The 17,170-nt window shown below is 43.3% G+C and overlaps 1 protein-coding gene across 1 annotated transcript in view; it reads right to left on the bottom strand.

Annotated features, from left to right (window-relative positions):
• LOC122987261 (IgGFc-binding protein) overlaps positions 1 to 17,170 on the bottom strand; it is a 35,087-nt gene that overhangs the window by 1,847 nt on the left and 16,070 nt on the right. The window contains exons 23-47 of the mRNA XM_044359053.1: positions 16,382 to 16,959; positions 15,745 to 16,300; positions 15,451 to 15,650; positions 14,927 to 15,304; positions 14,523 to 14,794; positions 13,167 to 13,189; positions 12,605 to 12,652; positions 10,244 to 11,485; positions 9,749 to 10,095; positions 8,977 to 9,556; positions 8,291 to 8,886; positions 7,592 to 8,159; positions 7,079 to 7,344; positions 6,604 to 6,945; positions 5,858 to 6,431; positions 5,525 to 5,724; positions 5,037 to 5,178; positions 4,616 to 4,944; positions 3,931 to 4,510; positions 3,226 to 3,824; positions 2,271 to 2,838; positions 1,556 to 2,154; positions 876 to 1,443; positions 581 to 780; positions 10 to 390 (exon numbers count right to left, since the gene is read on the bottom strand). Of these exons, the coding sequence (XP_044214988.1) occupies positions 10 to 390; positions 581 to 780; positions 876 to 1,443; positions 1,556 to 2,154; positions 2,271 to 2,838; positions 3,226 to 3,824; positions 3,931 to 4,510; positions 4,616 to 4,944; positions 5,037 to 5,178; positions 5,525 to 5,724; positions 5,858 to 6,431; positions 6,604 to 6,945; positions 7,079 to 7,344; positions 7,592 to 8,159; positions 8,291 to 8,886; positions 8,977 to 9,556; positions 9,749 to 10,095; positions 10,244 to 11,485; positions 12,605 to 12,652; positions 13,167 to 13,189; positions 14,523 to 14,794; positions 14,927 to 15,304; positions 15,451 to 15,650; positions 15,745 to 16,300; positions 16,382 to 16,959 (10,736 nt within the window). The remainder of the gene's footprint in view (positions 1 to 9; positions 391 to 580; positions 781 to 875; positions 1,444 to 1,555; positions 2,155 to 2,270; positions 2,839 to 3,225; positions 3,825 to 3,930; positions 4,511 to 4,615; positions 4,945 to 5,036; positions 5,179 to 5,524; positions 5,725 to 5,857; positions 6,432 to 6,603; positions 6,946 to 7,078; positions 7,345 to 7,591; positions 8,160 to 8,290; positions 8,887 to 8,976; positions 9,557 to 9,748; positions 10,096 to 10,243; positions 11,486 to 12,604; positions 12,653 to 13,166; positions 13,190 to 14,522; positions 14,795 to 14,926; positions 15,305 to 15,450; positions 15,651 to 15,744; positions 16,301 to 16,381; positions 16,960 to 17,170) is intronic.

Genomic DNA, 17,170 nt, shown 5'->3' with positions numbered 1-17,170 from the left:
ACTTCTTACCCAGGTCACATGCTGGCTGTTCACAGTGACGGTGGTGTCCTTGAAGAACACATACACAGTGGCAACAGAGGGAGATGCCCCTTTACTGCAGAGCCTGACGTCTACAACTACACGGAACCACAGCTTAGCCGTCTCATCACACAGAGATGCAACTTCAAATGCTCCGAGAGCTGCTATTGCTCCAGACATGCCATCAAAGGAGGTGAAGTGGGCATCATGGCTGACGCTGCAGTGGCCTCGTTTGACTTGGCAGCCTCTGACCCCCTCTCTTACACCACAAACCTCCCCGCTAACACAGGACAGCTTTTCACATTTCACCATCCCTGAGGCCTGGCACACACACTTGGATGTACAGTCTTTGTCCACAAGCGCCTCACCCACCTGGAAACGTAAATTGTGTGCTAAAATCATTTGTCTTCCAGGCAAATGAATAGAATGTGCTACATCTCTATTATGTGTAAATGCAATGAAAATAGAAAATATTATCATTTTTATATGCTGATGGTGTTTTTTTCATGACTAATTTTCAATTATAGCTCAGTTACAAAATAAAAACTGAACACAGTTTTACCCTCAGATATCTGTCATTGTACACACAACCACAGCTGTCGAAGGGAACACATTGGATGCCATCAAAAACAAAGCCGTCATCACATTGGCATCCCTCAAAGCAGCTTTTAGAACAGGAAACTGGGTTGATAAAGCTGGCACAGGCCCCACCACAGGTGTCAGCACACACCTCATAGTGACTGTGCTGAGGGCAGGAAGCAGCTACAAGAGAGAGAGACATTTGTAAGACTTTGTATGAGCATACCAAGACAATTCTTCAGCTATAAATCACAAAAATACTGTTGTGTGTAACTTACGGCAGAAGGAGCTGCTCCTCCAGGGCTGAATTTGAACTCCTTCATTCTGGCAGGCCAAAACGTAGGCCTGGATGCTGTTACACAGAGTATCTTTGTCGCCATCCGTAGCACAAACATCAAACACACAATGGGACACATATGCTGCTGGGTCAATTTTACTGTGGCAGGCTTTGAACGGCCCATTAGGTGCACTCATGATGCCGCAGAAATCTGGTTTTCCATACAAAGTGGCCTTGGCCTCCTCACAGGCTGGACACTGGCCTCCACAGCCACCACACACATTCCCTGGCAGGTCTACCACCCACGCCTTCCCAAAGTCATCAACGTTCTTTGTTTGTTTGCCACCAGGAAGTATGTAGTCATCACCGGAATTCTTGTTGTAGTTGCCGCAAAGACCACACATCTTGCCTTGGTATGTTGACGGAACAATCACCTCAACATAGTAGACAGTGTCATAGAGGACTGTCAGTCCAAAGTCTGTCCGGACAATTATGTTGCGACCTTCCTGGGTGACTCTGAGACGGCCATTATCCAGGGAGAGAGGAAGGTTCAGAAGTTCATCATTCACCTGGACGGAAGAGGAAGGAGAACAGAATCATTGTGAGCAATTTTTGTGAGGAAATAAATAAAAATTGAATTGCAACCACAAAAGTATTTTGGTTAAAAATAGCTGAACTCACAATGACTGCCCATGGCTTTCTCTGCTGGATGTAAATGATATAACCATAGACTGTCACTGCAACTGACTTGGTAACAGCCACTTTTCCATTCCCATACTTTTCATTCCCTTGGGTAACAGTGAATGATGTCAGCTGGCCTTTGTCATCATCACAAACCTTGGCTAATACATAGACACAGGTACCCTGGAAATCAAACCTCCGTCCATCAAAGGAGATGTAATGGGGGTCACCGGAGGCCACACACTTGCCTTGCCCCTCAGGGTGGCAGCCTTTCACTCCGTTTACAAGCTTACAGATCTCCCCTGGACGGCACTTGGCCTTTTGGCAGGACACAGCACCGTTCTCTCCACAGACGCACCGGGCCACACACTCAGTTTCTGGGTAGAAGATGTCTCCTATCCTGTAGTATTGACCATCGTAGGAGCAGCCACAGTCTTTCACAGGCACGCAGGTACCACCACTCAGCAGGTAGCCTTCGTCACATTCACAAGCTTCTGCGCAGGGCCTTTGACATGTGGTAAGGGGGATTAAGCTGGCACAGGTGGCTGGGCAACCCGTGGCACACAGGGTATAATTGCTGTTAGCTGGACACACCATTGCTGTGGGATAGAATGAGAAGAGGGAGAGAGGGACAAGATGAAAGAGATTAAAAATATTACATTTCAAGATGAAAACCAAAATTAGACAAAAAATTTAAACTTATATACAAACTCACGACAGAAGGTATCTGTTCTCCAGGAGTGGATGGTGATTCCCAGGCTCTGACAGGCAGAGACATAGACTCCCACAGCATCACAAACTGATCCGTGGTGACCATGATAATGACAGACATCGTACACACAATCTTTAAGGTAAGAAGCAGGATCTATACGGCTGTGACAATCTCTGAAAGGCCCTGCCTTGTCAGTGATAATACCACAGTACTTCTGGGCCTCGTATACTTTCCTCTGGGACTCTGAACAGGCTTGGCACCATGGCCCCTGGCAGACTGATGAACAGCCTGGTACAACGGCCACCTGCCAGCTCTCCCCCAGCTTGGTTCCATTGGGGGCGGCCTGGCCGTTCCGCATGGTCAAGTCATCTTGGGCTTTTCCATTGTAGTTGCCACACAGACCGCACACCGCTTCTTGGTAGTTGCTGGGCAGAGTAACGCTCACCATGCTACGCCAGTCAAAGGTCACAGTGATACCAGCAACTGTCTTCACTACAGCTGTGAAGCCACTGAGAGACACAACCAGCTCATTATTGTAATCCAGCGGCAGCGAAGCAAGTTGCCCATTGAGCTGAAAAGCAGAAAACGAGAGAGGGAGGAATATTTATAGGAGATTATACATTTAATAATTCTGCGGTCCTTGCTAATCCATTCTAATGTGCAGTTAAATCTTAGTTTAATTAAGTCTGCTTGGATCAAAATTTTAATATGGAATTAAATATATATGCAGAAGAGCATGAGGTATGTCAGAATTAGCACAATGCCATAAGGCATTATCATCCAGTAATTTGAATGAGGCTCAGAGTATCTATCCTGTTTTTATTTTTAATACTGTTACTACATGCAGTGTCCCATTTCTTTTTTCTCCAAAAATCTGCATAAAAACAAGTGTCAGATTACTCTTTCAGTCTCTTATCAAATCACACCTATGCTTCACGTTGTCCATATTTATACTTACCAGGACTTTGTTGGGGTATTCTCTGCTGATGGTGAGGGTGATGTCATATATGGAGAATTTGACCGTCCTTGTGTAGGATACTGCCTTGCTTCCCCGGTGGTCATTCTGCACAGTCACCTTGAATGGCACTAGCCCAGGCTGCTGAGAGCACAGTCCAACCAGCTGATATACACATGTGCCCTGGAAGTCAAACCAGTGCCCATCAAAGGTTCGGTAATGTGGGTCACCTGAGGCTGTGCATATGGCGTGACTTATGGGTCGGCAGGCACGCTCCCCATCCACTACGGTGCACCTCTCTTTGGCAGAGCAGGAAGCCTCACGGCATGTCACCATGCCAAGGGTCGTATCACACTCGCAGAGGCGACCGCAAGCCTCATCAGCCCAGAAGCGCTGTCCTGGCTTGTAGTAGCGGCCCTGATAGGAGCAGCCGCATGTTTTAGCAGGCACACAGACACCAGCGCTGAGGACATAACCCTTATCACACACACAGGTCTCCACACAGGCACCTGTGCAGGTCTGCTTTCTATCAGGAAACGGGCAGGATGGCTGGCATGGACTTGCACAGGCTTCATAGTGGCTATGACGCTGACAGTTCATTGCTGGGTAAAAATAAAATTCACAGTCATTAACCAAAAAATAAAAACTTAAACATTTGATTAAAATCTTTGATTTAAATGAATAAATGAGCTTGTCATAAATACTCACGGCAGCCAAACTTTTTCCTCCAGTCCTTAATTATTACCCCTCCCTCACGACACTGCTCACTGTAGGAGGCCAACGCCTGGCACAGCATCTTCTTGTCTCCCTTATTCAAACACACATCATACACACAGCTGTTCATAAAGGACTGGGGGTCCAATTTTCCATGACATTCCTTGAACACACTGTTGGTCTTGGCTGTAAGGGCCCCACAGAAGGCCTCAGTCTCATAGAGCTTGCGATGGTTATCGTCACAGGTAGGACAGTTTTTCTTACACGTGTCCCAGCAAGGATGGTCCTTGTCCTGTTCAGGTGTTTGCCAGCTCTTGCCCCACTCTATTACTGAGGAGACAGCTTTGCCTTCTGGATTGTAGAGCTCATCACTGGCGTTACCGTTGAAGTTTCCACACAGACCACAGACACTGCTGTAGTAGGTGCTGGGCAGCTTAATGAGCAGGTACACGTACCAGTCGTAGGAAACAATTAGGCCAAAGTTTGTCTTCACTACTGCATTGGAACCAGATTGATACACTGACACCTCACCTTCACCCAGTTGTACAGGTAGATTAAGCAGCTCCCCATTCACCTGAAGGACAAAGATCAGGTCATATATATATATATATATATATACTGTATGTACATACTGAAATATTATGGATCAAACAGATCAGTTAACAAATTCAAATCTTACCGCAACTCGACCAACTTGGTTCTTGCGGATAGTGATGGTGTAACCATAAACAGACACATCTACCTCCCTGACATAGGAAACGGCTGTGTTTCCCCGGTTATCATTCCTCTCAGTGATTGAGAATGGAACTAGACCATCCAGGTTCCCACAGGTCTTTGAGATTATGTATTTGCAGGTGCCCTGGAAGTCATAGCTGTACCCATCAAATGTTTGGTAGTGAGGGTCCCCCCAAGCCCAACAGATGCCTGTGTAGTCAGGGACGCACACAGCTTCCCCCTTCTCAACACGACACTTCTCCTTGACTCGACATTTGGCATCTTTGCAGGGATCTACAGAGGATAAACAAAGGGGCATTTACTCAATTAATACATTAAGAATAGTTAAAATGAGTTAATACAAATATGCAGTATTTGTGTCTTGCCTGGGTTGTAGCAAGCCTGGATTCCTTTCTTGACCATGCACTTGGTGCTTTGGGGGCAGGAGTGCTTTTCACAGGCGAGGCCTGTTGCTGCATTACAGGTACATTTTGTTTTACAGTCTTCCTCATACACCACTTCACCAGCCTGGGGACACAGAGCACAATCATTATACAAGGGAAAAGAATACACAGTAGTAATAACAGGTTAAAAGTGTTCAATGTAATTTCATAGTTATTCCACTTTATCAAGAAACACAAATTTAGATAATCTGCTAATTATGTCTCAAGAGAAATTCTCAGTGCATATATTAAATATCAAACTGGCTAATGTCCACCACTGTGGTGGCGGAAAAAGCAGCTTTATTTCCTTCAGTGAGAATGTTGTTATCAACTATCAGCATTAAAACAAATGACAACATTTAAATTGTGCAAAAATATCTCTCTCTTCTCTTAATATTATTGTATAATAAATGTTTGGTGTTGAGCTGTACCTTGTAAGTTTTTCCATTATCATAGCAGCCACACTCAGTATCCTTTACACATGTCTGCCCATTGTATAAGAAGCCAGTATCACATTCACAGCCCTCCATGCAGCTGGGGGAGCATTGGACTATCTCTGTGAGGCCTTGGCAGGCTGCAGAGCAGGCATCTGCGCATGCCTCATAGTGACTGTTGGCTGGGCATTTCATGGCTGAAATAAATTGTCACAAGACAGGGAAAATACATAAGAAACTGTGCTTAGGTGTAATATATGCAGTATTAATATGACAGACAAGAAGAAGAGGTTGATTCAGAGGAAAAAAGTGAATTTCTCTATCACTTACGGCAGAATGAAGGTGTCCTCCAGTTTTTGACATGTGCCTGTGCCTGGTGACAGTTGAAGGTATAAGCTGCTATGCTGTCACACAGCACCTTTTCATCACCGTTGGAAGCACACACATCAAACACACAGTCATTAAAATATGGCTCTGGGTCCAGTACATTATGGCAGTCTGCAAAAGGACCTTTGGGTTCTTTAACAATACCACAGTGAGTGGACTTTGAAAACACAGCCTTCCGAGCTGGGTCACACTTGGGACAGTTATTCCCTTCACAGCCATTTTCACACACCACATTAGGGATGGTGACCTTCCACGATTTTCCAAACGCATTCTCATTGTTGGTGAGCTGACGGTTGGGCATCTGGAAGTCATCTTTTTGGTTACCGTTGAAGTTACCACACAGGCCACAGACCTTACCACGGTAATTACCAGGTACTGTTACTGTAACATGGTAGACCAGGTCATAAGTGACAAACAGTCCGAAATTTGTCTCAATAACATAATGCATGCCTTCTTGATAGACCTGCACTGCTCCATCATTAAGATTCAGGGGAAGGTAGTTAAACACTCCATTTACCTGAAAGAAAGGCACGGGTCTTGTTAAAAGAAAATAACTACTGCTGACAAGAATGTTCAACACATATTTTTTTTAGCTAGTCATACATCTCATCAGTGACAATTCTGCCACTATATGATACAAACAAAAGATTTCAGTGTATTACAAATATGGAGCTTGTGTCTTTGCTCACCAGGACTCCTAACATGTTGTTCCTCATGATTAGAGTTAAGCCGTAAACCTCCACTGCAACCAGCTTGGTGACAGACACTATTTTGTTGGTTGTTATCATATCCCACTTAACATTCTCCACGTTAACAGAGAAGGCCGTCAGGTGTGTACCCTCCAGCCCACAGCTCTTGGAGAGTGTGTAGGTGCAGGAGCCCTGGAAATCAAATAATTTGCCGTCGAATGATTTGTAATGCGGGTCACCAGAGGCATGGCACACACCCTTACCAATAGGGAAACAGTGTCGTTTGCCATTCTCCACTTTACACTTCTCATTAGGGCCACACTTGAACTTCTTACACTCAACCTGAGGAAAACAGTTTGGAAAAGTGTTATAAAAGTCCAACAAATGAATTTCCATACAGCGAGTTCACAATGATCATGTATCAAATTATTATTATTTTATTTTATTTTTATTTTTCCACTTTAGTATCCATTACCTCTTCATCCTGTTTGCACTTGCACTCCTCCTCACACTGTCCATCGGGATAAAAGACTTGGCCAATGCGGTAGTACCGGTCTTTATAGAGGCAGCCGCAGTCTGAGAAGGGAACACAGCGATCTCCACTGAGGATGTACCCCTCATCACAGGAACAGCCCTCCTTACAGTGAGCTTGACAACCTTGAGGAGGGGCCAGACTCTGACAAGTGGCAGGACAGGCAGTTGCACAGATTTCATAGTGGCTGTGGACTTGACATTTCACCGCTGTAGACAAGGGACATTAAAGATGATGTGAATTTTAAGTTGCTTTTTTTCTACTGGAAACATTTTAATTTAGAGTACAGATTTAAAATGAAGGCAGAGATTGCGAAACTTCCTGAAAAGGAAGAAAAACACAATGAAATAACTGAAGAATAATAAGAAACTGTACTAAAACTTTTTACACTGTTATAGTAAACAATACTCACTCTGCCTTTTATGTAATTAAAAAAACAATCTATGCATTTCTCACCACAGAACTGATTGGTTCTCCAGCTGTACACCTTGGCCCCTGCATCCTGACAGGCAGTTGTGTATGCTGTAATAGCCTCACACAGCACATCCTTCCGGCCCTTATACAGGCATACATCATAAACACAGTCTTCAAAGTACTCAGCTGGGTCCACCTTAGCATGGCAGTCACGGAACGGCCCTTTGGGGTCCCTCATCAAACCGCAGAAATCTCCTTTTTCATATTGAACCTTCTGGGTGATGTCACAATCAGGGCACACCCCTTTACAGCCCTCAACACAGCCCGGGATCTCAGCCACTCGCCAGCTGGCACCAAAATCTGCTGGTGAGACGGGTTTGTGACCATTCTTAGGAATCAGGTCATCCTGGGGTTTGCCATTGTAGTTGCCACAAAGGCCACAAACAGCTCCCATGTAGGTGTTGGGCAGTGTTACAAACACAGCACTTTTCCAGTCGAAGGAGACTTCGAGGCCAAAGTTTGTGTAGACATTGGCGTACCAGCCATGGGTAAGCGCAAACACCTTTCCTCCGTCCAGGGTGACAGGCATGTTGACCAGCTCATTGTTTACCTAGAGGAGGACACAATTATGATATTTATATACTGAAACTGATTATTCAAAATAGCATACAGTAGAATATGACCAAATGATTCACAGGAAAAATTAATCTGTTTATAAACCAGACATTACGCAGGTCATACCATAATCTGGCCCTTGTGTGTCTTAGTAATGACAATGCTGTAGGAGAACACCTTGAGCTCCACTAGCTTGGTGTAGGAAACCATCTTGCTGCCCCGGTGATCATTCTGCACCAGCACCTCAAAGGGCACTAACTCTGGGTTCGTGGAGCAGAGTGCAGCTAGCTGGTACACACATGTGCCCTGGAAGTCAAACTTCTTCTTGTCAAAGGTCTTATAATGGGGGTCACCTGTGGCTCGGCAGGTGTTGTAGATTACTTGGCACTTTCTAATGCCATCAACCACCTGGCACTGCTGCCCTGCCCCACAGCCTTTATCCTGACACTCCACACGCCTGCTTCCAGCAGTACATTTACACAATCGCCCACAGCCCTGGTCAGCCCAGAATGACTCTCCTGCAGGAATGTATCGACCCTCGTAGGTACAGCCACACTGAGCAGCAGGCACACACTGACCTCCGCTCAAAAGAAAGCCTGCATTACAGGTGCAGGTCTCCACACATGGGCACTTGCATTTGGAAGGAGCATTAGGGTCAGAACAAGTGGCTGGGCAGGCATTGCCACAGAGCTCATAGTGGCTGTTGGCGGGACATTTAGCAGCTTTATGGAGAAGAAAGAGAATAGAGTTTGATAAAAAAAAAAAAATATATGTATGTTTATTCAGTGATTAATTTTGCTAACATTACTTACGACATCTTGCCATCCCCCTCCAATCTTGAACCTGGATCCCAGCAGCCTGGCAGGCTTGAGTATAAGCTTCCAACGCTCTGCAGAGGAAATGTCGAAGGCCGCCTCCCATGCATACATCATATTTACAGTTCTCCAGGTATGCTTGGGGGTCTATGGTGGCATGGCATTTGCTGAATGGCCCATTTACTACCAGTGAGATGAGCCCACAAAATGCGTCACCCTCCCACTTCTTCATCAGGCTGTGTTCACATCGCTCACACCCACCCTCACAGTCATCTCTACACACAGCACCTTTTACCAGCCCTGGCACCTTCCAGCTGCTTCCAAATGCCACAACCCCACTTGCCTCAGTGCCTGAGGGTGTGTTGAAATCATCATTGGGGTTGCCGTTGAAGTTGCCGCAGAGACCACAAGTCTTACCAGCATAACTGCTGGACAAAGTCACCACAAGATGGTGTTCCCAGTCGTAATTGACACTCAGACCAAAATCAGCCTTAATAACAACAGAGCGGCCGCTCTGAAACATTATCAGTTTGTTGTTGTTCAAAGTTACTGGCAAACCCCACAGAGTGTTGTCAATCTGAGAAGAAAAGAAAACAAGGAAAGACAGTTATTTAGATATTATATAATATCAAGTCATGCATTTTAATATGTTCATAATTTTACACAAAAGAAACGTTTAAATCACAATGTATTGAAGTTAGGATAATATTTAAAATATGAATGTTTGAAAAAATAACCATCTTTCACCAACAGAAATAAGAAGCCTTACCCTTACACGACCTGTCTCAGATCGAACTACAGTGATGGTGACCCCATACACCTTCACCATGACCAGGGCAACATACGACACCCTGAGGCTTCCTCTGTTCTCATTTTGGGCGAGGACCTCAAAGGCTGGGAGATTATCATCCTTTGCACAGTTTTTGGCAATGACGTAGGTGCAGGTACCCATGAAGTTATAGTATCGCCCGTCAAAGGTACGGTAGTGGGGGTCTCCTATGGCCCAGCAGATACCAGGCTTGTCTTTCTTGGGGACACATGAAGGATACCCGCCATTCATTTCACACACCTCATTGGCACTGCAGGTGATACTACTACATGACAAAGAATCACTGCCTGGAAAACCAGAAATACTGCACCGTTAATTCCCACTTGTCATCCCAGTTGCATTTTGTGTAATGTATAATATTTAATTTAATCAATATGTTATCAACAAAATTGGATTGGGGGATGAGAAAGTCTTGAACTGCTACCTGTACCTTACCTGGCTGTATACATTGTCCTGGGGCACCATAACCATTCATCTGGCTGACTCCTAAACTGTAGAGAGCAAAGACGGAACCAGAGCTGGAAACAATGTGTCTGGTGCTGCTAGTGGTTCGTTCGTAGGACATCAACGCCCAAGAGAAATCTGTCCCTGCAACCTTTTTCCACTGGACATCACGGGGCAAGTTGTTACCATCAATATGCATCCCTGCCGTCACACTGGTCTTTGCCACAATCAGGGCTTTGTTTTTAAAGCCCTCTTGAGCCTCCATAGAATAAGAGGAGCAGAAGCGGTCGGTGGGCAGGATGGTAATCAAGAAAGGGTCATAGAAGTTTCTCCAGTTTAGTCTGACACCATTGAAGAGCATGAGGACCTGGATACCATGATCAGCTTGAATGGACAGTGTATCAGGGTCGTGGTATTTGATCTCCATCATCTGCCCCTTGGTCAAATGATAAATATCTTTACGGTTGGCATTCTGGACAGTGATCTGGGTTTGCTGGGAAGCCTGGAGGTAGACACTGTCATATCTATTCTGAAAGCTCAAGGGAGGCACAATAAAGTTGGATCCCCATTTGTTTACTGGTAGCAGCTGCTCGTAAACATGGTTACATCTAGAGAAGCGCCAGGTGCAAGTGTGACCTGTGAAAACAGCAACAGGGTACTGGGAGGCAACTCTGGTGCCGGAAAGTTCATACCTGCTTTGTAGCTGAACACTCTCATAGGGCTGGAGATCTATAACTATTGTGCTGTGACTCCCATAGATACGACCCTCGAACTTGATTATGCCTCGTGGACAAATCTGGACTCTGTTCCTCTCTTTTCCATTTGTTACAGAGAACTCTTTATAGGTACCATAGGGGGATCCTTCAGGTGTAAAGATGAAATATTCTGTTCCCCATTCGGTGGTAGGATATACCACAGAGGTGTCTGCTGTATACAGCTTGCAGTTGAAGGAGGTTACAGTCACATCTGCTGAGGCTTCAATGCGCACTGTGTTGGTAGACCTCTTACTGCCATACACCTCAACACTAGTGGGGAGATTTATGGTGACCGCTTCTCCAGCTTTAACAGTTTCCTCTTTCTTGAAGTTTAAGGGAGGCACATGCACTGTCACTTTAGAATCGGCCTGAAGAGTGCTGATGTATAACTGGAAGCGAGGACTATCATAGTTTGCAGCATAATTCTGCATGAACGAAAGGGCAAACTCCCTCCCTGCCCATCCAGCACTAGATGGACCTGACAGATGGGGAAGAGCAAGGAAACAGAAAAACACATGTCAAAAGAAGAGAGAGAGAAAAATCTTTCAAGCTACCTAAAATTAAGTAGTCAGGTATAAAACAGGGGTTCACGAAACTTGTAATAAGAAAATATCATATGTCAAAAAAGCGTTAGGAAATGAATGAGACTATTTGTGCCAAGGTAATCAAAGGATTCACAGACTAACACTACAAAACTTGGCTTGAGATGTGTTGGATCGCATGCACAGCACAAAGAGACAATATGACAGCAAAGAGAAAATGACTGAAAAATATCTTCATTTCAGAGTTAAAAAGCCGGGATGAGTGCTAGTCTATAATGGATGGATTGCTTTTTTCCTTGATAACCATTGTGAGAGATTTAGACTGAGGAATAGTCACTTGACTGCTTCTCAGCAGCACTCAATAAGTCACTTGTGCAGACAATATAATTGTATAATGGAAATATTATCAATATCTCTGCCTTTGCTGTGGAAAGAACATTTTTCTGGGCTCAGTCAGGGCCTGGGGGATTTAGATTACACTCCTGTTTCACCCATTCAGTATAATAGTTCCAACTCAATAGCAGTTGAAGGTAAATGCTATTCCCAACAAAAGCAATTTTCAATTTAGATGGCTATCCTTTATGTGCTGCACTCTCAAATTCTTCACCTGTTTAACATTCTGCTTCATCCACCCAAGCACCTGGTATGGCTGCACAACAATGCTCTCAACTGATGGGGTTGACAATCTGGATAAATTGCTTCAAATTAAGCGATCACTTGGCTACATGTCCTGCTGGGGAATACTGAGCCAAGGTTTGAGGAGAGCAGCTGTGATTGATTAATTGAGCTAAGCCACATTCAGTCAGGTTTAATAGTTGTTAATGGTGGGCATGATTTTTGATAGATATTAATGAAATGAAAGATTATGCTGATTTTAACACAAAAGGTTGAACCAACAAAGCCCACATACTGTGTTTGTTCAATTTAACACTGCTTAAAATACACGGACACATCAAATTGAACTGAAAATGCATAACATTCAAGTGGGTCCTTGACAATTGAAATAATAATAGAAAGTGAATTAAAAAAAATTAAAAATCACAAAATATACTTACAGCTGAGTAGAGCCCCCAAAGCACAAAGCAGCAACAGGGTCCCCATGGCTGAAAAAAGAAATTCAGTTTATAAATGAGTTTATAAATGAGTTTGGGTAGTATTAATACATTAATTTAAACAGACAGTTTAATTGATCTCAGAATGAACAGTGCTTACCTGCTAGGAGGCGTATGATGAATTTTTTACAGTTCTATTCTTATATATACAAATACGAACAAAAACACAACCAATCAAAAACCTTGAAGCCCAACAGGTAGGACTTTGAAAAACAATACCCTTCCTCTAAAACAAATAAGGCAGAACTTGGCAGTGACTTATAGGTCCTGCTGTATGTTGACATAAGTGTGAAGTCCAATACCAACTTTACATGCGAGATGAAACATTTATCTTTTGCTTTTATAACACGCCCAGTTACATGTACTGTAAATCCTGATATTTATTTCCAAGAATTTACTATGACCGTCTTAAGAATTTGTATGAGTGTAGAAGATCAACATTTGTAAGCGTTTGTAATACTATTTGCTGTTTGCTGTTTCTGTATTTGAGAGAAAACAGTCATACCATCTTTAGAAAACTTTTGTTTCCTGGACATTTCATAGATTCAGTCAAAAAAACACAAATTTGGATATCAGCAATACATTTTTATTACTTTTATTTTACTTTACTTTTATTATTATTATTTATTCAACAGGACACAGTTTTATTTTATTATTATTTTTTTTCCAATGCCATTGGAAATGTTAACTACAGGAAGGTATAAGTCAATTATTTGCCCACATTCAGCTGTATTGTATATTCTGGTGTAACCAAATAACATTATCCATTTTAGAGTGGGCAAGGCAAGAATGTGATAAGACCAAAATCACAACTTATCTCATAAGTTAGAAGTGAACAGACCCACCAACAGTTTAGTTTGATAATAGGGCTGGGTTTTGAGGAATACAAAAAAGTATACTCACATTCCTATATAAATGTGCTGAAAAAAACTGCTGGTGCTAAATAACCATTGCATAGTATAATGGTTTGATAAAATGTGACTTGATACCCTCATTGATACTCAGTGCTTTACTTTCAAAACAAAGTGGTTTGTCATGTGTGTCATTTATCAGTTAGGGATAGCCTCAATTTCACATTACTTATTGTGCACTGTATTACTAGCATGCACAAATCTCAATTTCTGCCGATATTTTAATTGTATACTTTAAGCCAGTTCATGCTCGTAAGCAAAGGTGTCTCCCTTGTGAAGCTTACAAAATGGGTGGATAATTCCATGGAACTAATAATCAAACCTTAATAAAACTAACATTTCTGTAAAGTGGCAGCAGTTATGCTAAAGGGTGGTTTCTGTTTGTTTTGTGTGCCACCCAAGTATAACAGTAGATAGAGCAGCATTTATTTGAAAGAGAGAAAGTAAATATAACTTGGCCCTCAAGAGTTTGCATTAGATGTTTATAAAATAGTGATTAAAAAACTCAAATATTTAATTGGTGTTCATTTGGTCAGACTTTCAGCCTGGTTTAGTTGTGCACACACATAGACATTGTGGATTTAGATAAAAGGTGTGCCCTCATTGCTATTTTTTTAGGAACTTGATCAACCAGAGATGACCTTGTTTAAAAAAAAAAAAAAGAAAAAAAAAAAAGGAGTGTAGGCATAAGAGTGCTGCCAGAATTATGTAAAATTTTCTGAAAAGGGCATGTAATCCATGAATGTTCAAATGAGAGACCATACAACATCTTTAAAATATTTTTTGTATTTACAAAATTCAAACAATACACATTACTCAGGATATTCAATGGTCAGTCATCATCCAGTGAAGCCACTGTGAAAAGAGAAACAAAACTTATTACTGAATCAATTTCTAAGCATTGACACCGGTTAGTGAATGCACATAATGTTGTAGAGAGTTTCACTTACCAGCCTGGAAAGTCTGGGAGAACCCATGACTTGACTGACTTGTGTGAGTGGAGGTCATTAAGGTTTCCACAGAGACCACACAATTTGCCTGAGTACCAGAGAGGTACCTTGACTGTCACCATGGTAACACCAATCTCCATCTCCAACTCTGACTCCATCCCTGCATCTCTCCTCAAGTTCACTGTGACCTCTGACTTGTCCTGGGTCACACCAGATGACAGGGACATCCCTGATGGCAAAATGTGAGGGAGGGACACAACGCGTCCATTCACCTGTGGGGTGCAACAGAGGATTTTTTTTTTTTGATTTTTTTTTTTTATGAAAAATGATTTGAAAATAAAGAAAGGAAAATTTTCAAAATATGTTTCAGTTTGTATGAGTCAGAATCCTAAATTGAATTTTACCTTCACTGTGCCATCCTGGATCACAACTGATGATCCCTGCAGAAGGATTTGAAACACAGTGACAAGTCTGGAGGTGTCCCCATCACAAGGTCCATGGTAAGAGATCAGGTTGAACCACTGCTCACTGGCCTTGTCACAGAGGGTCATCAGACTATAGGATAACTGGGGCTCTAAGCTCAGCTGCTGGCCACTGAGTGTGGAGACCTGCAGGCTGCCTTTGAGCTCACAAACATCAGGTCTGTCATGACAGTCCCAGGAACCATTCCTCAGAGCACACTGCTGCCAAGGGCTGCAGGCTGTGTTCTCACATATTACCCCACCCAAAGGATGGCACCAGCATCTCTGGGTGCAATCCTCAATATACAGTTGCTCATCCATCTAAGAACAGGAGAAAAAGACTCAGAAATTCTGCAGCTGATTTAAAATACTCAATGTGAGCTCTGATTAAAGATAATGACACCACCATCACTCACTCTTGAGAATGTGTATAACTTTCACTGCTTGTATTAAGCTTGTATATTTACCTTGATATATTTATCATGAAGAACACACCCACACTGACTGAAAGGTACACACTCGCCCCCATCAAACACATTTCCCTTCAGGCACTGGCAGCTGTCAGAACAGTCAGCAGCTGAAGAACCAGGCTGCAGCATGGCAGGGCATGAGTTGGAACCGGAGTCAACACACTCACTTGGGCTGCTGCGGTCAGGACACTGGAGAGCTGGTGGTGTGTAAAAAAAAAAAAAAAAAAAAAAAAAAAAAAATGAAGTGGATCATCTACTCCTCATTTAAACTGATCAAAATGATTCACTTACAGCAGGGGGTGTTCTTTCTCCATGATCCTATAGTTATTCCTTTAGCCTGGCAGGATGCTGCATATGCTTCCAGTGCTAGACATGCAGCCTCCATATGCCCTGCCCCAGCACAAACTGCTCTGATGCACATATCTCTGTAAATATTGGGCTCCACACCTGTGTTCCAGCAAGGGCTGAATTCAATACTCCTGGCCAACAGGATATCACAGGCCATTATGGCCTCTGAGGGCAAGCTGCACTGATCACATTTTCTCCCACAAGTCTCAGTGCAATGCTGTCCAGGGGCAGCTGCTGCCCAGCTGTTCAAGAACTCTGCAATGCTTTTGGCAAGATGACCATTTCTCAGTTCCAAGTCATCAGACTTGTCTCCATTGAAATTCCCACAGAGGCCCGAAGCTGTGGCGTCATATCTCTGTGGTACAGTTAACCTGATGTACTGTGTGGAGGACAACTCAAGTTTCACCCCAGATACAGTTGTGATAGTCATCCTGTTGCCATCTTGGTATGCTTTAAGTTTACTATTGGCAAACGGCACAATGTGTTCTTCTCCATTTACCTGAAAGGACAGAGACCAGTTAATTTCATAAAATCTTTATAGCCTTAAAGATTTAAGATATTTGCATATTCCAGAGCTTACTTCTATTTTCCATGGAGTCTTTGGGTCAATGGACACTTCCAGTGAAGGCAAGCGAAACACCAGTCTGCTGATTGAGAAAATAGTGTAATTTCTGTCCTTCTCAAAGCTAAGCAGCAGAGTATAGTCATGCATGGCTTTAGAGGAGAGGTCTGACACTAAATACGTGCAAGCTCCATGATGAGGCAGAACCAAGCCATCAAAAGTGATGTAGCCAAATCCAGCAAACATTTGGCACATTCCGTACTGCAGAGGCCTACACTGGGCAAGGCCATCCTTTACTGAGCAGCTCTCCATTGGGCTACACGGTGAAGGATTGCAGGTCACTTCTCTTTCACAGTTACATTTCTGGCAGTTATTCCCGGAATAGAAGAAGCCAGCAGGGTGATATTCTTCCTCATGCATGCAGCCACAGTCAGAAACCAGTACACAATGGCCATCACTCAGGACATAGCCAGGGTCACACTGGCAACCCTCCTCACAACCTCCACTGCAGTTTGCTGGAGAGGACAGTCCAGCGCATACAACAGGACATCGAGGTCCACACAACTCGTAGTGGCTATTCTTAGGGCACGACATACCTATGGGGAGAAAGAGTCAACAAATCTCACTATACAAGTATCATGTCATATTCTACAAACATACTTCATCCTGCAGAATTGTTTTGTTTCACTACCTAAATTTACCCCCTTCACTGTTAAAATGCTTAACCCTGAACCCACAGACTTCAACATCTACCTTGTGTATCTATCTAGTGCAAATGGTAAAAGACTGTGCAAAGGCACAACATGT

This window comes from Thunnus albacares, chromosome 8 (genome assembly GCF_914725855.1).
Source record: "Thunnus albacares chromosome 8, fThuAlb1.1, whole genome shotgun sequence".
Lineage (NCBI taxonomy): Eukaryota > Metazoa > Chordata > Actinopteri > Scombriformes > Scombridae > Thunnus > Thunnus albacares.
This window is presented reverse-complemented; position numbering and strand designations above follow the sequence as displayed.